General features: G+C 49.6%; 1 protein-coding gene across 1 annotated transcript in view; it reads right to left on the minus strand.

Annotated features, from left to right (window-relative positions):
- GNAI2 (G protein subunit alpha i2) overlaps positions 1–26,023 on the minus strand; it is a 196,898-nt gene that overhangs the window by 58,420 nt on the left and 112,455 nt on the right. Inside the window, exons 3-4 of the mRNA XM_065408104.1 lie at positions 22,023–22,164; positions 17,813–17,973 (exon numbers count right to left, since the gene is read on the minus strand). Coding sequence (XP_065264176.1) covers positions 17,813–17,973; positions 22,023–22,164 — 303 coding nt within the window. The remainder of the gene's footprint in view (positions 1–17,812; positions 17,974–22,022; positions 22,165–26,023) is intronic.

The raw sequence follows: 26,023 nt of genomic DNA on the forward strand, positions 1-26,023 counted from the left end.
CGATATGAGCAAGCAGTCGAAGAACGACGCCTGCCACTGTTGAGTCTGAACTTTTGATGAGCTTAAACTTAACCCAGACTTGATGTCTCTGTCTGAAACTTTTAATCAAAGCTCTGACCTGGGAACTACTCATGACACCCCCCTCCCCTTAAGTAGCCATCTCCCCTTTTGTCTTTTTAAGTTTACATTTTAACCTGTTTTATCCTGTAGAATCTTGATTGATTATGCATGACTATTATGATCTGTTAATCACTTTGTTTACTTCTGTGTATAAATATTGATGCTCACCCCTAATAAACTTGCCACACTTACTCCGAAGCCTTTTAAGCTAAGGATAGTGTGAGCCCGTTGATCAACGAATTGGTGTCTGGTCTCTGACAGATTGTGAGCCCCATACCAACTCCGCACGAACTCGGGTGCTGGAGAGGTGAGTAAGGACTTGCTTTTTACCTAACAATTTGGGGGCTCGTCCGGGATTTCCTTCTGGTGCGGTGCCTCTGTCCAGTGGTCAGACCACTCATATACGAATTGGCAGGCGCCACGGGAGATTTCTCCCAGCCAATTCAATATTGAGGGGTCGTGTACTGGACAGCAGGATAAACGCCAGTTGGAGGGCTCCTGTCAGACACCATGGGTCAAGGGACTAGCGTGCCTCTTGAGAGTCCGCTGGGGATTGTAAATAAGTTATGGAACGAAGGGAAACTCCCAGTACAGACAGGAATGTCTAGGAGGAAGTTGTACACACTGTGTGTAAGGAATTGGACTGGGTATACCGCGGTATTGGCCGACCCGGAGATGAGGTGGCCTTCGTATGGCTCTTTCGAACAGGCTGCCTTAAGAGGAGTAAGGAGCCAGATCGAAAAAGACCATCCGGGACAGTTATGTTACTGGTTTTGTTGGGACACAGCAGCAGAGCTGTGGAAATCTTTACAAATTATGGCAGTCAGGTATTCTCCCGAGAGTGAATCCCCTCCATGTTATTTCGATGAAGGGTGTAAACCACGGCGTGTTTTGACTCGTCAGTTGGTCCCCACTGCACCTGCCCCTATTCCTCCGCAGGGGGACTCTCTACAGAGCGCAGAGGGGAATCTGCAGGACTCCAGATCGGAATCTCTACAGAGGGATAAGGGGGAAATGGAAGGGCACACCTCGGGAGGAGTAATTACTAGGCAAAAGATCAAGCAGATGCAGCAGGATGCATATCCCTCCCCTGAGGATAGCCCAGAGGCTGCCTCCACCAAACCTTTTGTGAGTAATAAAGGTGTAAGTAGAGAAATGCCTTTACAGGTGCACGACCAACCTTTTGTGGACAATAATGGCCAGTTACAACATACTAATATTGTGGAATATAAAGGATGGCTAGAATGGGACTTGAAAGAGTGGGGACGGTTGTCAGGGTCCTTTGGGGAAAATCCCCGAAAGATCACAGAACTTTTAGAAAGATTGTTTTCAAGTCATAATCCTACTTATACGGATGTAGATCAGTTGTTAAGTAGAGTTTTGACCGGAGAGGAACGTAGTAGATTGTGGATGGCAGAAAGGACATGAGGGGATAGCGATACGGTTAATACCACTTGGATGGATAGGCGGGATCAAGCCGCTGGCTGGAATCCCCTAGACTGGAGTCAGCCAAGGCTGACTCAGCTGCGAACAGATCGAGAGCGATTGTTAGAGAGACTCAAAGAAATGGCTCGTCGCTCGCCTAATCAGGCTAAGTTCATGCAGATTCGGCAGGAATCTGATGAGCCACCCAGAAAGTTCTGGTCGAGGCTATTGGAGGGGGCCCGAATGTTCACTCAGATGGATCCTGAGAGAGAAACAGACCACCCTACTCTTATTTCGTTTTTTGTGAATCAGTCAGTGCCCCCTGTAAGGGATTATTTCTTAAAGTTTCGCCCTGGTTGGGGAGGTGAGTCAGTCACTTCAGTGTTGGACGTAGCTGATTTTGCATGGGAGAAAGAAAAGGAAAGTAGTAAAAAGAAAGAGAAAAAGGAAGAATATAAGTTGATGGCTTTAGCTTTTCGCGGCGGTATTCGAGGCAGAGGCCGTGGCCGTGGCAGGGGATTTCAGGGTGCTCGGGGAAGAGGGTCCTGGCAACCCCAGCCACCAGGAAATTGTTTTCAGTGCGGACAGCCCGGTCACTTTAAACGTGAATGCCCCTGGGGACGCCCAGAGGGTCCGGTCGCATCCGCAGATACTTACACCAGGGACGAATACACCCCTGCACCACCAGCCCAGCCCGTTCCTCAGGCCTGGATCAACTACGGGCAACAGCAGCAGCTGCAGCAAACTCAGCCTCCTCAATGACGATACCCCGGGGGTGAAGGCAAACAATGTGATGGTCTTATTTCCTTAATGTCTTCCAAAGAGCCTCGTCTAACCCTTTCAGTCCAAGGACTGCCTGTCTCTTTCCTCATTGATACTGGAGCTACTTTCTCTCTTTTAAATCATGCCCCCTCTCCCTGGCTATCCTCTGAGGTTAAAACTGCAACTGGGGTGGAGGGCAACCCACAGTCTCTGGGACTCACTTTGCCTCTAAATGTTATTTATGCTGATAAATGTTTTTCTCACCGTTTTCTTTTTTCCCCAGCTTGTCCGATCCCTTTGATGGGCCGGGATTTACTCTGTAAGCTTGAGGCTACTTTAACCTGCACTCCTGAAGGGGTAGGATTATTGATGACAGTGTTAGGAGATTCGGCCCCAACTCAGGGTAATTGGGAACCCCCCCCCCTCCCCTGACCTCACCGACTTGCCTTTAACCCTCTGGGGAATTTCTGACACTGATGTTGGCCTGCTCCTTTCGGCAGAGCCAGTAAGGATTCAAGTGAAGCCCTCCTTAACCCCCCCGTCAGTCCCTCAATACCCCCTGTCGCTGGAAGCCCGGGAGGGCATCCGCCCCATTATCAAGGGATTCATTGCACAAAAGCTAGTCCGCCCTCAGCGCACTCCCTGTAACACCCCTATACTGCCTGTCAAAAAGCCTCCTAAAAAGGACGGAGACCCTATCCGTTGGCGCTTTGTACAGGATCTACGGGTTGTTAATCAGTATGTGGTCCCTCTTCATGCAGTAGTTCCTGATCCAGCTACTATCATCAGCCAAATCCCCTGGGATGCTGAGTGGTTCACTGTTATTGACTTAAAATCAGCCTTTTTCAGCATTCCTGTGCACCCAGACTCTCAGTATCTCTTTGGTTTCACCTGGGAGGGACAAAGTTATGTCTGGCAACGACTTCCTCAAGGCTACAGAGACAGCCCCACGATTTTCAGCCAATGCCTCCGCCACGACTTGGAAGGCTTCACCAGTCCGCAGGGATCCACGTTAGTCCTATACGTAGATGACATCCTATTAGGTAACCGCGAAGAAGCTGCCCTCCGCATCGATGGTAAGGCACTTTTATTATACCTACACACCAGAGGCCACAAGGTAGACCCTAACAAGATTCAGTGGGTCTCACAGAAGGTCCGATATCTGGGCTTCCTGTTAACCCCAGAGGGGAGACAAATGGACCCAGTCCGCATAAAGACTATCCAAAACTGTCTCTGCCAAACACTAAGAAACAACTTCGAGGTTTCTTAGGATTAATTGGCTTCTGTCGCCCCTGGTTGCCGTCCTGCGGGGAGTTAAGCAAACCGCTCCACCGACTCACTGCTAACCTTGCTCCTGACCCTTTGCAGTGGTCCCCAGACACGATCCAAGCCTTTCAGTTACTCAAGGACAGTGTGGCCTCCTCCATGTCTCTCCGCCCCCCCCAATTACAGCAAACCCTTTCACCTTTTTGTCCACGAGAGGGGCGGAATTGCTAGTGGCGTCCTTACCCAGCTGAGCGGGCCCCACCATTTCCCGCTTGCTTTTTACTCTCAGCAGATCGACCCTGTCGCTCAGGGAACCCCATCCTGCACCCAGACTCTGGCAGCAGCTGCCCTGCTGATCACAAAGGCAAAGAGCCTGACCCTGGGTCATTTTACCACGGTTTGGACCTCTCATGCCTTGTCAGCCCTTCTGCGTAGGGGCACTACCCAAGTCTTTTCGGCCCATCGTCAGCAACAGCTAGAGGCCGAACTCTTAGAAGACACTAACCTAATTTTTGAAAGGTGTGGGCCCCTTAATCCAGCTACCTTGCTTCCTGACCTGCCAGTCCTCCAGGATCAGCACGACTGTGTGGAAGTAGTTTATAGCATCTTACAGATAAGGAACAACCTGTTTGACGTGCCACTGGACAACCCTGATTGCATCCTCTTCTCGGACGGAAGCTCCTTCTATGTTGATGGCAAGCGTTTCACCGGTTATGCAGTCACCTCTGAATGGGACGTTCAAGAGGCCGCCTCACTGCCAGGCAACTGGGGAGCCCAAGCCGCCGAACTCTATGCCCTGGCCCGAGCTTGCCAGTTGGCCGCTGGTAAGACCGTTACCATTTTTACTGATAGCAAGTATGCTTTTGGAGTTGTGCATTGTCACATCCACCTCTGGAAGTTTCGAGGTTTCCAGACAGCTGCCGGTAAACCCATTCAGCACCTCCCCCTCATCCACAAGCTTTTGGACGCCCTCCAAGAACCCTCGGTCCTGGCTGTAGTTCACTGCTGGGCCCATACTAAAGATGATAGCCCCGTCAGCTGTGGGAATGCCCTGGCTGACGCCTCCGCCAAGACGGCTGCCGTCTTACCCTTAGCCATGCCCACGTTGGCTATTGTAACCTCCTCCTTTACTCCACCGCACCCCGTACCAGTACCCGCTGCTGAACTACAGTCGTGGGAGAGCCTCGGAGCCACTCTGGTCAAAGGAACCTGGCTTATGCCGGATGGCCGAGCCTGCCTCCCCCGCTCCACATACCCCGTGGCAGTTCGCTGGCACCATGATAAGGGGTGTCACTACGGCACGCACGCCCTTGTGGACACCATCGCTCGCTTTTGGTATGCTCCAGGCATTCAACCCTACTGCCAGTCAATAGTGAAAGCATGCAGCACATGTCAGCGTAATGGACCTGCTCCGCCTCCTAACAAAATTAAGGGTGGAAGACCTCCACCTGCTGCTCCATTTCAACATCTTCAAATTGACTTTGCAGATATGCCAAAAGCTTTTGGGAAAAAGCACCTCCTTGTTTTGGTTTGCCCTCTGACTTCATGGGTCGAAGCTTTTCCTACTGCTAATTGTACTGCTGCCACAGTGGCGAAGATTCTCCTTAGAGACATTGTACCCCGTTTTGGCATCCCTCTCGTGCTTGACTCAGATCGCGGACCCCACTTTACTGGTCATGTCCTTGGCTGTTTAGAACAAGGACTGGGCATTTCACACTCCTTTCATACACCCTACCACCCCCAGTCTAGCGGGAAAGTTGAGCGTATGAATAGGGAGCTTAAGCTTACATTGGCTAAATACTGTCAGGAAACAGGGTTAAAGTGGCCTCAGGTACTTCCCTTGGTCCTGTTTCACCTTCGTACTCGCCCAACCCGTGTATTGGGATTATCCCCCTTTGAACTGCTCTATGGACACCCCCCTTTCAAAGGCGGGGCGCTACCACGTGCTGATGTTTCACTATTGGGAGGGGATCATATGACCGCGTGCCAGTTTCTCTCCCTACAGGCTCGCCTCCGTACCCTTTGGAAAGCCTTGCAGTTTTCCCAGACCGTGCCGCTGGAAGAACAAATCCACCCGTTCCAACCAGGGGACTTCGTCTGGGCCAAAAAGTTCGTTCGTGGCGACACCCTCCAGCCGAGGTTTACTGGACCCCACCAGGTTCTTTTAACAACCCAGACTGCAGTGTTCCTGGAAGGACGCAAATCCTGGATCCACCACTCCCACGTCAAGCCAGCCGTAGTGGACCACAGTGACGGACCAGCAGCTCTTGCCACCACTGAGGACACTGCCTCTGACCAGTGGACCAGCTTACCTCTTTCAGACATCAGACTCGGAAAAAATGAGAAGACCTTTTATTCTGACAACTGTATGTTTTTTATTATGCCTTTTTAGTTTATTTTCTGCTTATGAAGATAATGCTTTTATTAGATATTCCCACGAGGTTAAAACTCGTATTTTAGGAAATAGAAGTAATTGCTGGGTATGTACTCAATTTCCAGTAAATGCAGAACAGGGACTCCCCTTCACACCCATTCCCCTGACCACTGCTAATATGACTTGGATGCCACCGGCTAGAGTAAAAGATCCAGTCCAACACAATCTTACATGGGACAAAACAGGAGTGCCAATTAACAGATATCTCAGGGTAACCAATCAGACAGGATCACTGTGTTTTGTTAAAGAAAAGGGGTCAACTTTTATGGGAACAAGTAAATGCAACATGTATTTTAATGGCACCGCCTTTAGTAAAAATCTTGGCTTCAAGCCTTGCGCATCCCACTTATCCCATATGGGGGGATCCCTCACCCCGATCCAACATTTTCATGGGTGGGCAAGCCTTCAGAGTCAGCTTTTAAGAAGCCCTGCTCAGATCACGAGGGTGTCCAACTAATTGTTAAGGGATATACGATTGCCTTCTACAACTGCTCAAGCAGTACTACACTGCACTTTGAAAACACCACTACCAAATTGTGCCTCTGCAGTTCGCACAACGACCCCTCTGCGTTACCAGGGGAACAGTGGTCCAACGGGTGGTGGGTTACCTCCTACTTTGAGAAATGGAATACCCGAAACGCACTGTATGGAACATACTGGGTGTGCGGGCCCAAAGCTTATTACTTTCTCTCCCCTGATTGGGCAGGGTCATGTTATTTAGCGTGGCTAACACCGCCTTCTCGCATCTCCCTCACTCCCCCTCATTTTCCCCACGTTCGTAACATCCGTGAAACCTTCAGAGATATTAATATCCGTGATGGTTTGTCGTGGCAGCGGTGGGCTGGTCTCATTAGCTTGAGGGGTGGTGTCATCCATCTACAGGGACTACTAGAATCTTTAACCAATGAAACTGCGACCCTATTTGAGAATCAGGCCGGGGAAATGTCCCAGCTGCGCCAGTTAGCTTTGCAAAACCGAATGGCTTTAGACATAATGTTAGCAGCCCAGGGAGGAACTTGCGCCCTCATAAATGAAGAATGCTGTGTTTTTGTAAATGACACCTACCCTGACACTTTTCAACGTACCAAACATCTAAGGGAAATGGCTAAGAACTACTCCTCTGGCCAGCCACCTTATGATTGGTGGGGAGCCTTATGGAATTGGCTGCCTGGATTTGGGTGGGTTAAAAAACTCTTGGTGGGTATTGTTGGGGCCATAGTAATCCTTATAATACTGTGTTGCTGTATTCAGTGTGTCCCCTCCCTCATAGACTCATGGGGGTCAGTTTATTCTTTTCCTACTTCAGCCAAAGGCCTTACTCTCTTCGAGTTGGCCCAGGCTGAAATTGCCAAGCGGCCCTTGACTCCTTAAAATGGGCTGTAGCTTTTGGTAAATAGTTATCCCAAAGCTACAAATGGAGGAATGTTGAGTCTGAACTTTTGATGAGCTTAAACTTAACCCAGACTTGATGTCTCTGTCTGAAACTTTTAATCAAAGCTCTGACCTGCGAACTACTCATGACACCCCCCTCCCCTTAAGTAGCCATCTCCCCTTTTGTCTTTTTAAGTTTACATTTTAACCTGTTTTATCCTGTAGAATCTTGATTGATTATGCATGACTATTATGATCTGTTAATCACTTTGTTTACTTCTGTGTATAAATATTGATGCTCACCCCTAATAAACTTGCCACACTTACTCCGAAGCCTTTTAAGCTAAGGATAGTGTGAGCCCGTTGATCAACGAATTGGTGTCTGGTCTCTGACAGATTGTGAGCCCCATACCAACTCCGCACGAACTCGGGTGCTGGAGAGGTGAGTAAGGACTTGCTTTTTATCTAACACCACCAGCAAAGCATGCATTCTTGTCTGGTTAGACATTAACATAAACCTGTACCAGACAATCTGGTCTCCATACAATAAAGAATTTGGGACGATGAAAGCAACGCAGGGTATTCTGGATACCGTTCTCTCAGAGCTTGTCTACATGGGGAAGTCGTAGAAGGTAGGGTGTGAATTGAAACCGCTAGAGTTCTACCAGTTTAACTCTGCATGTGGACGCTTTCACTGATGGCCTTTTTATTAAGGGCCCTTTTTCAGTTTAGTTTAGATCATGTTGGAAGTGATTTAAGCTAAGCTGAAAAAAAGAACTTATACCAGGAGTGTTAACATGGGGTGTTATACTGGTATAACTAGAGCGGTTTAACTTTACCAGTATAACTGGGAAGATACCCCATATCGCCAGCCCCTTATTCTCCTCTCTAACTAAAAGCCTTCTGGGAAATCCCTTGTACTTGAATGCTGGTCTGGTGATATAGCTGCAGTGCAACACACCATCATCTCAGGCAATCAGAGGTTGAGGCTGTCAGGCTCTATCAGTCCCATGCAATAAAGGGATGCTCAGTCCTAGGAATGAGAGACAGCAGCACATCATGCCACTTGCTAGTGACCCCTTGCTGGTCTGAGAGAGCAGCTGGAGTCACGTCCGGCTCCCCTAGATGGCCAGGTTCATGCACCACAGAGATACAATGAAGACAGACCATGGAGGTTCCCCCAAAAGAACTTGAAAACAGCATTTTAATATAAAATTTCCTGGGGAAAACTATTTAGATAAACTGTCGGAGTTCTCTGGTACGTCACTGCCAGGTTCTGGAGCGCTCCTGCCGAGGAACGGAATGACTAATTCTCATGTGCACTGAGGGCCTTTTCTGCTGCTCTGGGTCCTCAAGGGGATGTCAATTAGAATCACCAGAGCAGCATCAAAGAGTCTTAATGCAAATGAGAATCAGGGCAAGAATATGCACTCAGCCATATGGTACTGATTACAGACAAACCCACTACATCCAGTCTGCACTGCTGAAATTAACGCAATGGGGTTTCTCCTGGAGTCTCAATGAGACTTGGGTCTGGGGGTAATAGAGAGTCCTCTGGTCCAGGGCCAGGAGCAGACATTTCTAGTTGCCCTTTCAAGGCAAAGGGAGTGGCAAATGGTTGGGCTATGGCTAGAATTCTGACCTTCGCAGAGCTTAGCATCCCCTCCCCACAAGTGGGTCAGAAAAAAGGAAAGGGGGGGGGTTGTCTCTCGCTGTCAGCTCCCCCCTAAAAAGTATGAACTGCAAGTCAGTGAATTTCTAAGTTACTAGCACTCAGGGCTCTTTCATTTCCCTTCTGTTAGGGAACTGTCCCAGCAAACGGGCTGGCCATTCTCGGTGCAAAGCAGACAGACACACACACACACTGCTGATCAGAGTGCAATTGAAGCACTGTTGAGGCAAATTGCGGCTGGTCCCAGCTGTCTGTCTCTCTCTATGATTGGAATAGCTGGAGGGTTGGAAGCCTGCCCTCACAAGCTCAGAAGGCTCGTTCAAAGAGCGTGTTAGCTGAAGGCTTTCATGAACTGAGCTACTACTGCAAGGTGACGTGCTGAAGACTCCAGTTGTCAGGAGGGGATGCTGTAAGAAAACGCTGTTTGCTCCAGGGGGAAGAGAATTTACTATTTAGAGTTGGAAGCCATACCTCTGAACTGGGGAGGCCGCCCCAAGAGGTAATTTAATACTACCTAGCTCTTATGTAAACTTTTTGCCAGTAGGTCTCAAAGTACTTTACAAAGGAGGTCAGTCTCATTACACCCCTGTGACATTGCAGTCTATATGGTTTTATAAAAATATGTTAATGGGTGAATATAATGTAACTGGAATATCCTTCATGCAACAGGTCTCTTGTAAGGTATCATTACAAAGTTTATAATCTACTGAGTGTGATCATCCTATTTGTATAAATTTCCCTCTCTTGTATCTGAAACTAGAAATATGAAATATAACTCTGAGGGCCTATTGTAATTATGCAAAGTGTGGGCCATTAATGGTGGTTTGGAATCTTGATGACTCCCATTAACCAGGACCATTGTCTGCAGATGGCTCTGTTTTACCCGTAAGTCTTCCTGTATACGTGTGTGCTGGCAAATGGGCAATGAAGTCTTGCAGTGACATGTGGTCATGTCATCTGAACTGGAATCCATCTTTAACCTGGTGTCTTTCCATTGAGAAGGAGGGGGTGGGAATCCAGAGAGGGACAAAGGATTCCCGCCTTATCCAAAAGATATATAAAGGGGTGGAACAGAACAAAGGGAGGAGAGAAGCCATCATGAAGAATCCCCTAGCTACCACCTGAGCTGGAACAAGAGCTGTACCAGGGGAAAGAAATGTGCCCAGGCCTGGAAGGTGTCCACTCTGAGAAAAAACTTACTGAAGCATCTCTAAGGGTGAGATTATCTGTATTCAGTTTGATCAGACATAGATTTGCGCATTTTATTTTATTTTGCTTGGTGACTTACTTTGTTCTGTCTGTTACTACTTGGAACCACTTAAATCCTACTTTCTGTATTTAATAAAATCACTTTTTACCTATTAACTCACAGTATGTATTAATACCTGGAGGAGCAAACAACTCTGGATCTCTCTCTATCAGTGTTATAGAGGGCGAACAATTTATGAGTTTACACTGTAAGCTTTATACAGGGTAAAACGGATTTATTTGGGTTTAGACCCCATTGGGTGTTGGGCATCTGAGTGTTAAAGACAGGAACACTTCTGTTAGCTGCTTTCAGATAAACCTGCAGCTTCGGGGCAAGTAATTCAGACCCTGGGTCTTTGTTGGAGCAGATGGGAGTGTCTGGCTCAGCAAGACAGGGTGCTGGAGTCCTGAGCTGGCAGGGAAAGTAGGGGTAGGAGTAGTCTGGGCACATCAGGTGACAGCTCCCAGGGGGTTTCTGTGATCCAACCCATCACAACCCCTTTTTTATAGTTGGGGAAACTGAGGCACAGGGGAGCAGTGACTTGTTTAAGGTCACCCAACAGGCCAGTGGCGAAGCCAAGGATAGACCCTCATCTCCACAGCCCCAATCCAGTGCTCTATCCACCAGACCATTCTGCTTGTGTACACTGTGTGCCGTTTCAGGGGGGATTTTCTTATTACAGTTGTTTTGCAATTGAAGCTACTATGATTCAAACAAGCTAAGGTCTCCAGGTTTGAGCATTTAGCAAATATTTGTTCCCCAGCTAGGTACTTACAAACTGAACAAGTCACTCCCCAACCTACTCTTTGTTAGGCTACGTAGATTGAACTCCTTGAGGTTACCATTCTCAGGCAGGTTTTCCAATCCTTTAATCGTTCTCCTGGCTCTTCTCTGAACCCTCTCCAATTTACCAACATCCTTCTTGAGTTGTGGACACCAGAACTGGACACAGGATTCCAGCAGTGGTTGCACCACTGTCAAATACAGAGGCAAAATAACTTCTCTGCTCCTAGCAGAGATTCCCCTGTTTATACACCCCAGGATTGCATTAGCGCTTTTGGCCATAACGTCGTACTGGGAGCTCATGATTCACCCAATTATCCACCACAACCTCCAAGTCTTTTTCAGAGTCACTGCTTCCCAGGACAGAGTCCTCCATCTTGTAAGTATGGCCCACGTTTTGATCCTGGATGTATAACTATATTTGGCTGTATTAAAAACACACCGTTTGCTTGCATCCAACTTTCCTAGTGATCCAGATCACTCTATATTTCAATTCCCAGGCTCATCTTTTGAAGGTGTGGTACACGTTTCCTTCGAGGACAAGGTCAGTCCTCATCCTCGAAGGAAACCTGTACAACACCTCCAAAAGATGAGCCTGGGAACTTAAGTGGAGTTGGCTTGGTCTTCTGAAGGTTTCTCAGTGGGTTACGCCAGGTGCTCAGCTTTCCAAGCGGCATTTCCTGCATCCCCTTTGTTACAGTAAAATGGGAGCCAGGACTCTCATACAGCTGTCAGTGTAGGTTTGGAACAGCTGCTTTGAGCCAAGGCAAGCAAAGAATGCCCAGCTTTCACAGTCTGCTTTTGCTGAGCGTGGATGGCACAAAATCTGACTAGCCTTGTGACCACAGAGCTCCAACACACAAACCACATGGGGCATCCACAGGCAGGGGCCATTTCCAAAGGTTACACCAGGCCACTCCACAATGGGGTATTTTCTTTCCCAGGCTAATTGACGATGACACCGAGGCAGTTTACAGGAAGAGGTTTCAGTTGGTAAACGTGTGAGTTTCAGTTGGTAAACTCTCTGCCTTTTAGAGAGTTTCCAAAAAAGTCACATCTGGCATAATTTGAAAAGCATCAGTAATGGTAAGCCTGAGGGACATATACTGACAGAGTCAGAATCAGCAACTGCCTCCCCTGGATGGACACATCTGGGTTAGTTCCAAAATGGGGAGAATAACTACTTCTACAAGTGTACCTGAGCATCTTGAGAGAGGAACTCATTTGCTTGCTCAAATTCTAGCTGTTAGACTGCCAAACCGAAAGGTGATGTAGCCTTCCACTGGGAGAATCTTTTTTCTGCATGGGAGCATAGTCTGCTGCTCCAGATCTGGAAGTTAAAGCATGTTCAACCCCACAAAACAATGCATGCCCTTACCAATGCCATGGGAAGCACATCTACTGGACCTTTCCCCTGAGGAAAGTGTCTTGGGCCCTTACAAGAATAGTTTGTTCGGCTGCTCCGTCACTTTTGCTATAGTTAATTCCAGATCAATGTTTGCACTTGAGGTTTATGGTTCCTCCTCTCAGAAGTTCTAAGGCTAGAAGTCTTGTGACTCGTGCCCAGGCCAAACTGTGCCCAAACCGTGTTGGCCTTGGGTAGGGCCATAATGCAGCTGGATGCACATTCTGCTTGAAGATGTCCTCACAAGCTGTCAATCTCGATCACAGCACCTAATTCTTTTCTTACCGTTCACTCTGCAGCTTCCCATATTTCCGATGTGAAAGCCTACCTACCAGCATTGATGGAGTGTACCGGAGGATAGGTCCAGATAATGCCATGATGGAACTCAATCAGCCCCTTACAGGCTCTTCTAGACTTCTGTAGAATTCAAGTTCACCTAAAAAATTGTTGTTCTTGCGTTTAAGATGCTCTTCTCTTCAAAGCAGACATTTTCATGTGGGGTTTCTTTAAAGCATTTTTTTTTTTTAAAGTCTTTCAAGCACTGAAATGTAACAACAGCAACAAGAAAGAGATAGAATTTATCTTGTAAGGAGATACAGAAAGTCTATTTCCCTTTATCTAATGCCCTTGCCCAGGGCAGGAGAAAGAAAAAGGCAGAAATAAAGCCATCCCCCAAGGAGAATCGTTGGCTGCAGAACATTCCCCTGTACAAGCTAAGGATCACATGAAATGAACACTCAGTGACTCTTGGTGCTCCACAGGCAGTCAGGAAAAAAAAACCATGAAGACAGAGACACTTGCCATGTGACTTGGAAGGGCACACTTTGCTTTGCAAGCTGTAGCTGCAGACGTACTCCAGTGAATCAGAGCTCAAGGAGTTACATGACACGAACACATCCTGGTTACTCAGAAAGACAGTGAGTGCTGCAGATTGTTCTATATGATATACAGCCCAGCAGGCTCAAATCTGGAGCTTCAAGTTAGGCTCTTAAATCCTCATTTAGGAACCTAAACAAAAGTGGCCTAATTACCAAGAGTGCTGAGCAAATGCATCTCCCATCTTCAGTGTGATTTAGGCATGTCTGAAACACCAGCCACTTTGATTGAAGTGTGTAAACAGGGATTTTGAGAGCTTTATTCTAGGCACCCAGGTCTGAAAATGCTAGGCCTATCTGACGCATTTCCCTTCTGACTTACAGTCCCACTTACAGAGGCTATATGCTGTACTGCAGGGGTTCTCAAACTGGGGGGGTCGCGAGCTGTCAGCCTCCACCCCAAACCCCGCTTTGGATCCAGCATTTATAATGGTGTTAAATATATAAATAAAAATACATTTTTATAAGGGGGGGTTGCACTCAGAGGTTTGCTATGTGAAAGGGGTCACCAGTACAAAAGTTTGAGAACTACTGCTGTACTGGATGCAGAAGCCCTGGGGAATGGCTGTAACTGTAGGGCTTGCTGAACAGAGGTTATTCACTGTACTAATCAGCCAGGATCTGATGGCTCACCCCAAAGCTTGGCTCTCCCTCTCCCAAGCAGCAGATGAGCAAGCCTGTTACATTTGTTTCCATGGCTGCTTTGATGGCCCTTTGACAAAGTCCCCTGAGGGTTGTGTAAGTTAGAGATGGAAAAGAGCTTGCTCATCTGCCTGCCAAGGCAGAATTTGTCCTCTCTAGACAAAGCCCTGGAGGATAGACTGAACTAAGTTTAAATGTACCATGGGGCTTTCTGTCCCTTTCCTTGGAGAGCCTATCCCACAGTAAAATAGATCTCACTGTCCGCAAGTTTTCCTTTGCTTTATTTCACTCGTTTATGCCCCTTCTTGTATCACCCTATCTTTATCTGCATGTGTCAAAACTTGGAGACAGATTTCTCCCACCATTAGCTGTCGCTTAGTTGAGCTGTACATCCTTGACAATTTCTCCCCATCAGTCGATTTCATGACACTTTTTGTGCCTCGCTGAATTCCCTCCAGCCTCTCCACATATCTGACAGGGCAAGGGAAGCTGGAGTTGTAAGTGACTATGCCGAGACAAAAGCCTTTTTTATATAAAAGCAACGAGGTCTTAAAGCAAAAGTACATGTAATTTAAACTGCTGACAAACAGGGCTGAGGAGAAGTGCTGCTGTCCTATCAGCAGCTGTGTTGATGTTTGGACCAAGAGTATGTCAGTTTTTAAAATTCAATTTCATTTGACTACGGTGACCATATGTCCTGCTTCGCCAGGACAGTCCCTTTTTAAAACTCTGTCCTGGCCATCCTGACTTTTTTTGGCAAAACTGGGGCATTTGCCTACAGCCTCTGTGCTGGAGCCCAGGGAACATGTGCAGTGGGAGGTTCTGCTGAGGGTGTTTCCCCAGTCAGCCCAGCCAGCCATGGCTCCTTATCACTGTAATGAAATATTTGCTCACTAAGCGAGAGGGACAATCTCCTCTCACACACTGACTCCTCTGGCAGAGGAGAGGAAGAGGGAGGGGGCAATTCAGAGACCCCTCCCTGTCCAGAAAGACCAGCTGGGACTCTGAGGGCAATCCACAGATCTGGATGTGCCGGAGGCAAAAGGAACCAGGAAGGCTGGGTGGGACTCAGGCCCGCCCCCCCCGGCCTGACCTCACCATTGCAGTCAGGAGACCGTTGGGCACAAGAGCTGCAATATGAGGACATGGTTTCGAAACATCCTCCTTTCTAGTTCTGTTATGTGTGTGTGTGGTCCCCAGGTTGCCGCCAGCATAGCTTCAGCACCCTAAAGAGAAGCAACTGCAGCTCTGGATTTGCAAATATGCCTTCTCCAAAAGAGTGCCTGGGACAAAAGGGTTCATCTTCACTGTAGTGTAAACCCAGCTGGTCAGCCCCAGGTCAGCCTAGCCTGGGTGTGCAGCACCCCGCTGCAAAGCCCTGCCTGCGATGCTGCACTCCCCTGTGTGTGTGGCTGGAACTCCTGGGAGCACGTCCCAGGGAGCTCTGCACTACACTCAGCCAAGCCGCTCTAGGACTGTTTTCCAGTCAACAGTGGGAAACGTGGCTGTCCTTCTGGGCGCGGGGGGAATTGTGGGAAGGCACTGGAGGACTAGCAGCACTGCAGTGGTTTAGCCTGTGTCCTCAATGCAAAGTGGACAGATTACCAGACCCAATGAAAGTGGCACCCAGGTTCACCCCCAGCCAGGCCAGCTAGCCCGGGGTTAAAAGCACCACTAAATGCAGATGAAAGTTTTGTATGGGGGTTGAGGGAGAGTTAATGGCAACACCTGGCTGAGAGCTGGGGCTAGCTGAAGCGAAGACTGACCAGAGTCAATTTCATTTCAGTTGTTTCCAGTCTCCCCACAACACACTCAAATTGTTTGCACCCTGGAAGTCCCAGAGCACTAACTGGGCTGGCCAGATGAGCTGCCCAGGGGTAGCACTGGGTAATGCACACAGGGCCTCGACCATGGAAGGACAGCTATGGCTCCATCTCCTCGTGTGGTGAGTGGCGTGGTTTAAAAACCCCACAGCCCTTAGAAAGGAGAAGCTGACCCAAAGGAGAGCCTACAGTCTGTTTACCTCTCCCCAGGTTACCCTGCCAACAAGCCCGTTGTAAACTCGTTAAGCACATTAGCAGTGGGTTTGTGAAATGGAGTGCATGATGCAGTGACGCACTCCTGTTCCAAGAACAGCCACAACAGCAGCCCGCTTATCAGGATGCTGAGGAGCAGCAATACAGAGGTTGGTTGTTTTAGTGGAGCCCCTTGTTTCAAGGCAGGCTCGAAACCTCCACTGCAACGCAGCAACAAGCGACCAATCAAACCCTGCCGGCCTGCAACCCATCAGGGCTCTAGGAGGCAGGGAGGCAACTCTGTGAAGCAGGCCATCGAATTATGCCATGGAGAAATAGTGGCATAAATATTCAGACCGTTCCTCTCTGGTGCTCAGGGAGGAGAGGGACTGAGGTCCAACATGGATCTCATGCAGCGTGTGTTCTCCTCGCAGCCCATGGGGGGGGACAAAGGCACTCATCTCTTCACCCCCCCCCCCCCCCATCACATCCACCCCACACTGCCAGAGCCGGGATATTTTTGCCAAAAAAGCACACTCAAATGCAGGAAAATGCGTTACAGCCAAAACTGGAGCCTGGCTCTCCTTGCGGAGGCTGGCCCCAAGAACCCAAGCAGTGTCTTCTATCCACCACCAGCCTGTGGCTGTACAGAGACACCACAAACTACTGCCCTTGGGAGGAGGACGTGGGGCTGTACTTTACGACAGCAGATGGGAAACAAACCAGAGAGGACGGGGTGGGAGACAGACACCGTCACAACTGTGAGATGCTCCCAGGAGGTGGAGAGGTTACAACTGCCCCCTACAGCCAATGCCTCAGAGCCAGCCATGCCTGGCAGGAATTTCTGAGTGAGCTTGTGAGAAGGAAGGTGCACCAGGTGCTGCAGTGGGCTGGGGACAAAGGATGAGTTTGTGCAAAGCACATGGCAGGGCAGGGCCTGGTCCTGGGACAATGAAGCATTCTGCACAGGTCCCACAGGATCACCTAAACGTTAAACAAGGGCAAGGGGTCATAGGAACATCCCTTGGAGAACAAAGGGGTGTCCACCTGGCTGTGTATCCGAGGCTGTCTGCTAGGATCCAACCCTTGGGCTGCGTTAGCAACACCAGGCTAGCCTCTGTGTCACAAACCAGGTAGCAATGATGAGCAGTTCCCCAGCTTCCAGCTAACCCATTCACAAGGCTCATGGGGGGGCAAGAAGGGGCAACCCAGCCCAGAAACTCCAGACCCAAACGCCCCACAATGCTTGGACAGTTCCCATCCAAACTGTGCTCAACTTGTACTAGAATTACTCTCAGAGGATGTGGCATACCCTTCCCTGAACTCCCCCTCCCCTGGCCAGACTACTCCCTCTGGTCCCAAAGGGCCCAGGACAGTCCCTGCGAACAATGGTTGGTGGGGAAGCCAAGAGCCAGCACCAATGACTAGTTTATCTTGCCCAGTATTGACATGCAACCACAACAGATTATTTTAAGATAGCACCAGAGGAAGCAATGGAGACCACTGTGTCACATGGCAAATCTAGTAGAGTGATGATCAATGTTTCATTATCCTACACCTGCCCCTTTCGTGCTTACAGCAGTGCGTGCACTCACGACAGTGGTGTGCACAAGTGTCCAGCTCCATGGACAAAATGACCAATCTGCATTAACAAGCCACGATCATCGGGGTGCAGCTCCCCATCAGTTTTCACACACTGCACAGGCTGGCCTTTGGCACCTGCCACTTGAAGCTGTGGCACATTTCAGCCCCAGGTTAAATCTGCCCGAGGACAGTAGAGGAGAGGTACTCACTATGCAGCGGAGTCATTCAGCTGGTACTCTCGGGAGCGGTTAAAGCAGGCCTGGACGCCGTTATCAGCCCACAGCCTCCGAATCACATTGGCAAGGTCCTCTGGCATGATTCCCTGCTCCTCTGCAGTGCAAGAGAGTGCAAATAACTGACGAGCATCATCCTGCAGGGAACAGCAAACCACAAACATCAATGAAGTTCCTGAGCAACAGCTGCTTCTCACGTCTGCTGTGTATTAAAGCTGATCACACTGAAGTTTGATCACCAAGTCTTGTACTAGAGGAACATAGCGCTCCAAAACCCAGGAGGTTTGCACCTACCATGTACGTGCCTCGAAGGCTCCCAAGAAACTCCTCCTCAGGGAGGTTTGCTTCTTTGAGTAATGGGGCAAGTGACACTTCAAATCTTTGCAAAGAAGCCAGCAGAAAAATCCACGCGTTGGGACTCCACTGATTTCCTGCAGGGCTGATGGCAGGCAAACAAACTAGACGTCAATTAAAAAAATATGCAGTCACGGCTTATCATTGGTTACCTAGCCCTGGAAACAGCAATACACCATTTGGATTAGCTCGTAACCTGACAGCAAGGAAACTTGGGCAAGATTGTTCAGGAGCCATTGCATTTACACAGAGATCTCCTCTCGTTCCCTTGCCCACGCACTGAAGTTATAACACTGGGGGAAGCTGGTGACAGATTGTCAAGTGTCTGCAAGGAATTCTGGCGACTAAGGCAGAATGTTAGACATGAATGGGAGCCCTACAGAGTTGGCCAGTCACTGAGATGGCTCGATCAGTCCATCATTTGGAGCAGCGGAACAGATGCTGCACTGTGACTGCTCTGCAGGCTCTCCCAGTGCTGAGCAGAACTCAAAAAGCAGGATCAAAGCGTGCTGCAACAAACACATGGGGAGAATCAGACACAGCCTCCCCAGCCGATCGGCTGCTGGCATGTACACAGCTGGGCTGCTGCAGCTCCAGCTTTTCAGGCCCGATCGCAGCACTGTCCCCAAGACATCCTGCACTTTTAATTGGAGGGGCTTTTCACAACAGTACATGTGACGGCCACCCGCTTGAGCATGCCCAGGGACTGCACTGGGGACCTCCAGTGCTAAAAGAGCCTGGCTCTGTAGTGGGGACTGTAACAGACTAGCGTCCTCTGTGGTCAGGCATGGAAGCGAATGCATAAAACACACTGCCCAGCAGTTACACATACATTTACTTCTCAGGAACCTATAGAGGTCAGAAAGGAAAGGACCAGGTCCTCTGCCATGCCACGGTATCAGGGATGCATTCCTAGCTGTGGACTCCTCCAAACAACAAGCTAGATTTCATTTCAACTGGCCTCTGTTAAACCATTGGGGGGGGGGGGGAGAATATACCCCGCTATACAGTGACTGCTCATTTGCAGACACCCAACCAGCTGATGCTCCCATAAGAAAATGAAAGGCAGAAGCTTTGTCTCCCCTGCCTTTTATGACTCCGTGGCAAACAGAGAGGTAGCAGGAAGGCCAAGCTAAGAAAATGGAAGCATTCCTTGCTGGGAAGTGGGAGGGACGGAGACTGGAGCATCAAGAATTCCTTTGCCTCAGCATTTGTAGCTACTCACTCAAGACAGCCCTCAAGGGAATAAGCTTCCAGCAGAGCCCAGCTCATCTGAATTGCTGAGAACCCACAGCCGGCTCTGCCACATCAGCCCTGTGTGGTTTGCAGAACTGTCCTCGTCGACTCCTTTGTGCTGGCAGTTCCCAGCGCAGCCTCCTGCCCTTGGCCCAGGAATACGGACAGCACCAAGGAGGTAAACTGGGTTCAGCATCTAGCACTGCCAGCCAGCTTCACACTGCCAGGAGGCCATAGGCAGGGCTTAAACATCTCTTTTCCTGCTGGGAGCCCTTCTGACAGGTACAACCGCCTCCAGGGTTTAAGGAGAACGGACAGTTTTGCTGCTGCAGTCACACTCTCTGCTCATAGCTGGCTTGGCAGGAGGACCAGCTTCCTCAGGTGTAGAAAGCCTCTCATATTTTAAGCCATAGCATCACACTATGGCTCAGTGGCCACCTGGGCACTTGCTACATGCTGCTAGGACTCTCCCCATCGACCTGCAGGGCAACAAAGTGGTATGCAGCAAACGGGGAAGAACGCTAGAGCAAGTACTTGTCTGTCCTGCACACTGCATGCATTTATAAGGAAGTGAATCATGCTGAGCTTGGTTTGCCTGCTCTTGTCATACTAATAAACCTGAGCTGAGCCAAGCCAAGCTGGGAAAGCAGCCCCTTTTCCCTGGCCTACACTAAGCCTGGGAAATTTGCACCCACCAGAGGACCCTAGTAATCTCAGCGGCTTTAAGGTCACCTGGAAGCTAGCAGCTTGGCCAAGGTGAAGCACTGCATAATGGGAGCTGTACTGATTATGGCGCTTCCACTGCATTCATGAGGAGAGTGGCTGCGACCTGCTCTATTTCATGCACATAGCCGAAGCATCAAAAGTCTGGCCATCTTGTCTTAGGGATTCTGGAAGACTTATTTGGGGGTGGGGGCAGCTATCGAGGCAGATCTGAAATTAGAGAAACCGTGCACAGACATATTCAGCATTTTATGGCTATCATGAGACATTTCCTCTCTCCCTGTCCAACACCACAAGCAATAACTCACTACAATGGAAGTTAAAAAATATCAGGCTCAAACATCTAATGCATGTGGTTTAATTTTGCCACCACTTATATTAGCTAGCATCAAGCAAAACTGCTCCAGCTGTTGGCTGCAGGGCTGATGTTAGGCCAACCATGCATTCAAAGCAGTCCCCCGCGGCAGTGCCCGCTCTCGCTGGCAGAGAGAGCGCACAATCACTTATTCAGGGTAATAATCACGAAACTCTCCCCAAGCACTGACTCCCAGCTCTTCAGAGGACTGGAGCAAGGTAATTAGCACTAGTCAGCAGCAAGGACCCCACTTATTAAAGCACCTTTACGCAAGTCCCTAGAAGATTTCAGGGCATTACCAGCTTACGGACTGGGATCGAAAAATAGCGTTAGAAGATCTATCCTGTGCCCTCATTAGCAAGGGGGAGCTTCTGGGAGCACAAAGCTAGTCCATTAGCCTTCAAAACAAAGCATTCCTCAGGAGCCAGATATGGTAGGACAGCACCGCACAAGTGGTCATTAGGCAGATTAATGACACCTCCCGTCTCTCAGATCTTGCTACACGCGGTTTAAGCGATTGAGGGACATCGCTGGGGCCTGTATACAAACAGTGTCCTATTTCTGATCCCCCAGGTAATGCCCAACCAGATCAGACACGCGGTTTTGCATAGTAAGCAAACCCTGAACGAGGGAGGTCCCAGGCAGAGAAAAAAAAAAACCCCACATGATTGCTGCTGCTATTGTTAGCTCCTCCAAACCCTACTTAGCCCTTCCACAGCCCCCTCTCGCAGCGTCTCGGTGTGGCGGAGTGCAGCATTATCCACAGGAGAAAAGGCACAGGGAGACAACTTGCCTGATGTCACACAGGAAACCTAGGGAGCCAGGAATAAAACCCAGCTCTGCTGAATCGCCAGCCACAGCTATAGCCATTAGGCCATGCTGCCTACTATCTAGATCCCCTTCGCTCATGCTGGCCCTTAGCTCGCTCTTGGTGGTTACAGGGAGGGAGCAAAGGGTGGAGTAGGTCAGGACACGTGCCTGGACCAAGCCTGAGTCGCTTTGGTTCTCTGCACCTGAAAGCTCACCCTCATTTAAGCTTGCGCCCCAGAGACACCTCCCCTCCCCTTGCACCTGCCCCATCCCTCAGGCTGGGACCCAGCAGGATGGAGGACAGGTCACACGCGGTGCTCAGGTGGGAGCTGAACAAGCACTTGCCTGGCTGCAGTGCACAGCATAGCAGCACATGCCCATGCCTGGAGTCCTCAGGCTAAACATAACCCCCGAGGCCTTAGGGGCTGGCTGGGTTATGTTGCTCAGGCCTCACCCACTCAGAAGCACAGCTCTTAATCTATTGCATGCAACTGCTGCTGGGCATGGCTAGCCTCACCCTCCCAACAGCCAGCGAGGTTCTAGGCACCAACAGTTCCAGGATTCAGCTATTCTTACTCCTTTGGCAAGAGTCACGACTCCTCGAATGCCACATTCAGACAGACAGCAGGCAGCGGAGCTCTGACCCCCCCACACCAGGGCTATCAGTGAAAGCAAGGACAATCCTCAGGCAGAGAGAGGGTAACTCACCGCTCTTGCAGGGTCGCCGAAGTCAATCTGCAGGTTGCCCATGGCTTTGATGATGGCCATAATGGACTGAATGGTGTTGCTGTAAACCACGGCTTTGTATTGCCTGCACTCCTCTTCCGAGTAGCCATCCTCATGGATAATCCTTGAAGAGGGGGCGGGAACAAAGTCAGACCATCACGAGTTGACCATGTCCCAGTGGAGCTCCCCAGTAGGACCCACCCTCACCCCTGCTCCCTCACTAGGATTCACATTGCTCACTGGGAGCTTCCCCCATTCAGTTCTGTATAGCAGCTCCCTCTCCAGAGGGCAGAAAGCGTTCCCCCGAGAGGCACTTTCCAGTGGAGACTGTCTCTAGGTGCAGCACTGCTAAGAGGGCCATGTTACCAGCACGGGAGCCCAGCACCGGGGATGAAAAGGACTGTGGCAGTGCTGCCCGACTCCAAGGGGAGGAGACAATCACACAGATGTTTGCTAGATAATGGCTGCTATGAAAGACGGGGTCCTCAGCCAGGGCAGGGCACTCAGCCTGCGGCAAGCATAGGGCACTGCATGCTTCCCACCTGAGCGCTGTCCCTGGACCCAGCTTTCAGATTAACCTACTAAGGTTGTCATCAACATCCCTCCCCGAGCAACACCCCAGCCAGAGCTCCCCCATCATCCCATCCCGGCTCCAAGAGGGGTCCCCCCCCCCCTACACTCCCACCTCCCAGGAAAGGGATCTTCACAGACTTCTCACCTCAACTACTGCAACAACAACAACAACAACAAAAAGAGGAACCTCCCCCCCCCCCCACCGGTCATCCCCAGACCTCAGCCTCTGACAGCTTTCTACAGCAGCTGATCAGTTCCAGAATCACTGCCTGAAGTGAGCTCAGCAGCCAAGAAACTGACTGCTGGTCACGTTCTGGTCACGTTTAGTCAGCTGCTGCTGAGAGAAGATGGGGGGTGGGTTTTTTTGCAGAACTGAAGAAGAGACTCTTCTCTCCCAACCACCACCCAGAGCAGTGGATCTGAACCGTTTCCCTACCATGAGCCCATGTTACAACAAGAAAGAATTAGTCACCATAAAAAAGAGAGGGTAATCACAACCCCTTGGTTGTGCGGGGACCCCCTTGGCCTGGGACATCCCACAGCAGCAGCTGGTTTTGATCAAGGCTGTGCCTCTGCTGCTGTCCCCAACAGCAATACTGAAATCCACTAGACTCTGCTTGGGTTCCCTGCAGCTGAAATGACTAGCCAGCATAGCAACAGTGAAACTGACCAGATGCTCATCAATTCCACCTGCACCAGAGCTCTCACTCACTGACCAGCCAGCCGCAGGCATAAGTTTGTTACCTGCCACTAATTTTTCAAGCCTGGATGTGCCAGGATAAAATCAAGCAAACGCAGCCAACCTGTTCAGCTCCAGCGCGCTGTGCTGATTGACAGCATAGAGATGCCCAAAATAGCCAGATTCTGTAGCCCTTTAAAACTTAAGCATTTTATTGACTCATTAAAACAGCTCTTGTACTCTAGTCTCCACCCCACCTTAATCTAGCAGAACAATCTGTTGCATTGGGCTCCCACACCACAGGGGATCACAAACACATTTCAGCAAGACGCTCAGACACAGACAACGTAACTAAAGGATCTGGTTTTAAATACATTTGAGTATTATTCTAAGTAGCAGCTTTTTGTATTGTAGTAACATTAGAAGCACCAACCAAAATCAGGGCCCCACTCTGCTAGTTATCACATAGCATGAGACTGTCAGCTCTTTGGGGCAGGGACTAGACAGAGCAGAAGAGAAGGATTATTTTACCAGTGGGGAATTGAGGCACAGAGTCTCAGTTATTTGCCCACTCAGGAAGTCTGTTGGTAGCGCTGGAAATTGAACCGAGATCTTCTGAGACCCAGTCAAATGCCTTAACCACAAGACCAACCTTCCTCTGTCTTTGCAAGAGAGTTTCTTCTCTTCAGGCCAGGCAGGAAATCTACCCTCTCTGTCTAATTCTCCTATGGAATGCTCACTTGAGTTATGCCCACTGGGGATTCGGCTGTTCTTTAGCTGGGCCATCCTCTTGGTCTGGATGCTCAGATGTTAAGGAGATACAGCCCATCTGAACAGAATGATTATAAAAGCTCTCTGTGTGGTGTAAACTCCAGAGTTTGTAAGTCACTCCTCTGACAATCAGCTCCCTCTGCTTTTAGAGAATGCCTCTGTCTATTTTGATAGGGCCCTGTTCAGCCAATCACCGTTTTCCCTCCTGACTGGAATGGGTCTGTCAATTCTTATGCAACAGATTTTTACCAGGGTGGTTTCCTATCAGGAGGTTTTAGTTTGTGATGCTGTGCAGCGGTCTCTGGGCTGCCTCTCCCAACGCAAACCATTTTTGTGTATCCTCTTTGTGCGATACCTTTCAGCATTGCTCTTTTCTATTTATGTAATCACTGTCATATGCATTTTTGATGTCACTTTCCATGTTTAATTGCAAGTCACTGAAATATTCAAATGGCAATTTGCTCCAAGCTGCCAGAAGAGTAAAGTTTTGCTCAAATTAAGCAAGTTCTGGGTGCATCATGCCAGCCGGAGAGAGCATTGCGCCCAAAATTAGAGGGCCTGGCTACGAGAGGAGGTTTTAATCAAAAGGGTTTGTTTTTTAAATCCTCTACTCTGCCTCCCTAATCTTTTTGCGGAATTCATAAAGCATGTGGAGTCTGAATGCTATCCTGTAAGGCTGTGCAGAGGTGCTGCTAGCTTTACATGGATGGATTGCTGAAACTGAACAGTGTTATTAAAAAGAAAGTCAAAAATAGCAAGCATATAAACAAAGAGTCCCTTCTCCTCAGACACTGCTAACCCCAACCAAAGCTAGACTGCGGCCCAGTCCCAGGAATACAGTGAGCCCATGGCACTCCCCCAAGTGTGAGCATGGGATGGGGGAAGAACTCAGCTGCTCAGAGCAGCTTTCCCAGGTGCTGTCCTACCACATGGAGCGAAAGCAACTCTCTGCTCTGTCCCGAGACACGGTAAGGAGGACTCATCGTAAAACCGAACAGGAAAGGTCTCTCGGGCATTCACAGGGAGCAACGGCCATAGCATTGCCCCATACCTCCAAGGTAATGGACTAGAGACACAAGGACATTTTTCAGCACAGGTAATCACAGCATTCGAGCGAGTTCATGGCAGCGTGGGAAATACATGTCCCTTCGAAAGCCCCAGCGTAGGACAGTTTTGCTGCGAGCAAATGGATGCAATGTAGGAACATACAAACTGCCCGGCTGGATCAGACTAGTGGGCCAGCTAGTCCAGTCTCCTGCCTCCAACAGGGAAGCAACTGGTGCTGGCTAGAGGCAAGCGTGAACAGCCCTCTAACCAGCAGTTCTGCCAGGGCCAATGCACTGGGGAAGTTCCAGCCCAACCTCCAGGCAGTTTGGCGTTGGCTTTGGGAAAAGCTGAACATGCCACCCTGCGAACTGAACAGGGGAACAGTGTGCTTAGCGGGAGGCTAGCAGAGAGAGTGCAGACACCAGCGACCACACTGAGTTCCCCAACAGAGCTAACAGGGTCAGCAGCCTTTGGCAGGCAGCCAGCTAGGCTATGACACAACAGGCTCTGTAGGGTCTGGATGTGGTCGATGGTGCCATGCCAACTGATCACTGGCCCCACAGCGTGGGCTGCCCTGGCTGTTCAGATGAAAAACTCAAACACAAAGGGTGTTTTTAAAACAAGAGCCCTAAGAACATGGAAATCACATCACCCAACCGCAGCGCGGAGAAGCCTGCCCTGGAAGCGCTTTTTCGAGGTCTCGCTAATGGAAACTTATCCATGCTTTATAGATGCTTTACTTTTGTTGAATCATAGGCTTCGGCTTTGGACCACACTCCCCCCCCACCCAAGAGTTCATACAAAATGCATCTCTCCCCAGCCCCTGGCTGCAGAACATGGCACCCTCCCGGCCCCGAGCCGCAGAACATGGCACCCCCCCAGCCCCTGGCTGCAGAATGCGGGACCCATGTGG

The sequence above is a fragment of the Emys orbicularis genome, chromosome 7 (genome assembly GCF_028017835.1).
Source record: "Emys orbicularis isolate rEmyOrb1 chromosome 7, rEmyOrb1.hap1, whole genome shotgun sequence".
Taxonomy (NCBI): Eukaryota; Metazoa; Chordata; order Testudines; family Emydidae; genus Emys; species Emys orbicularis.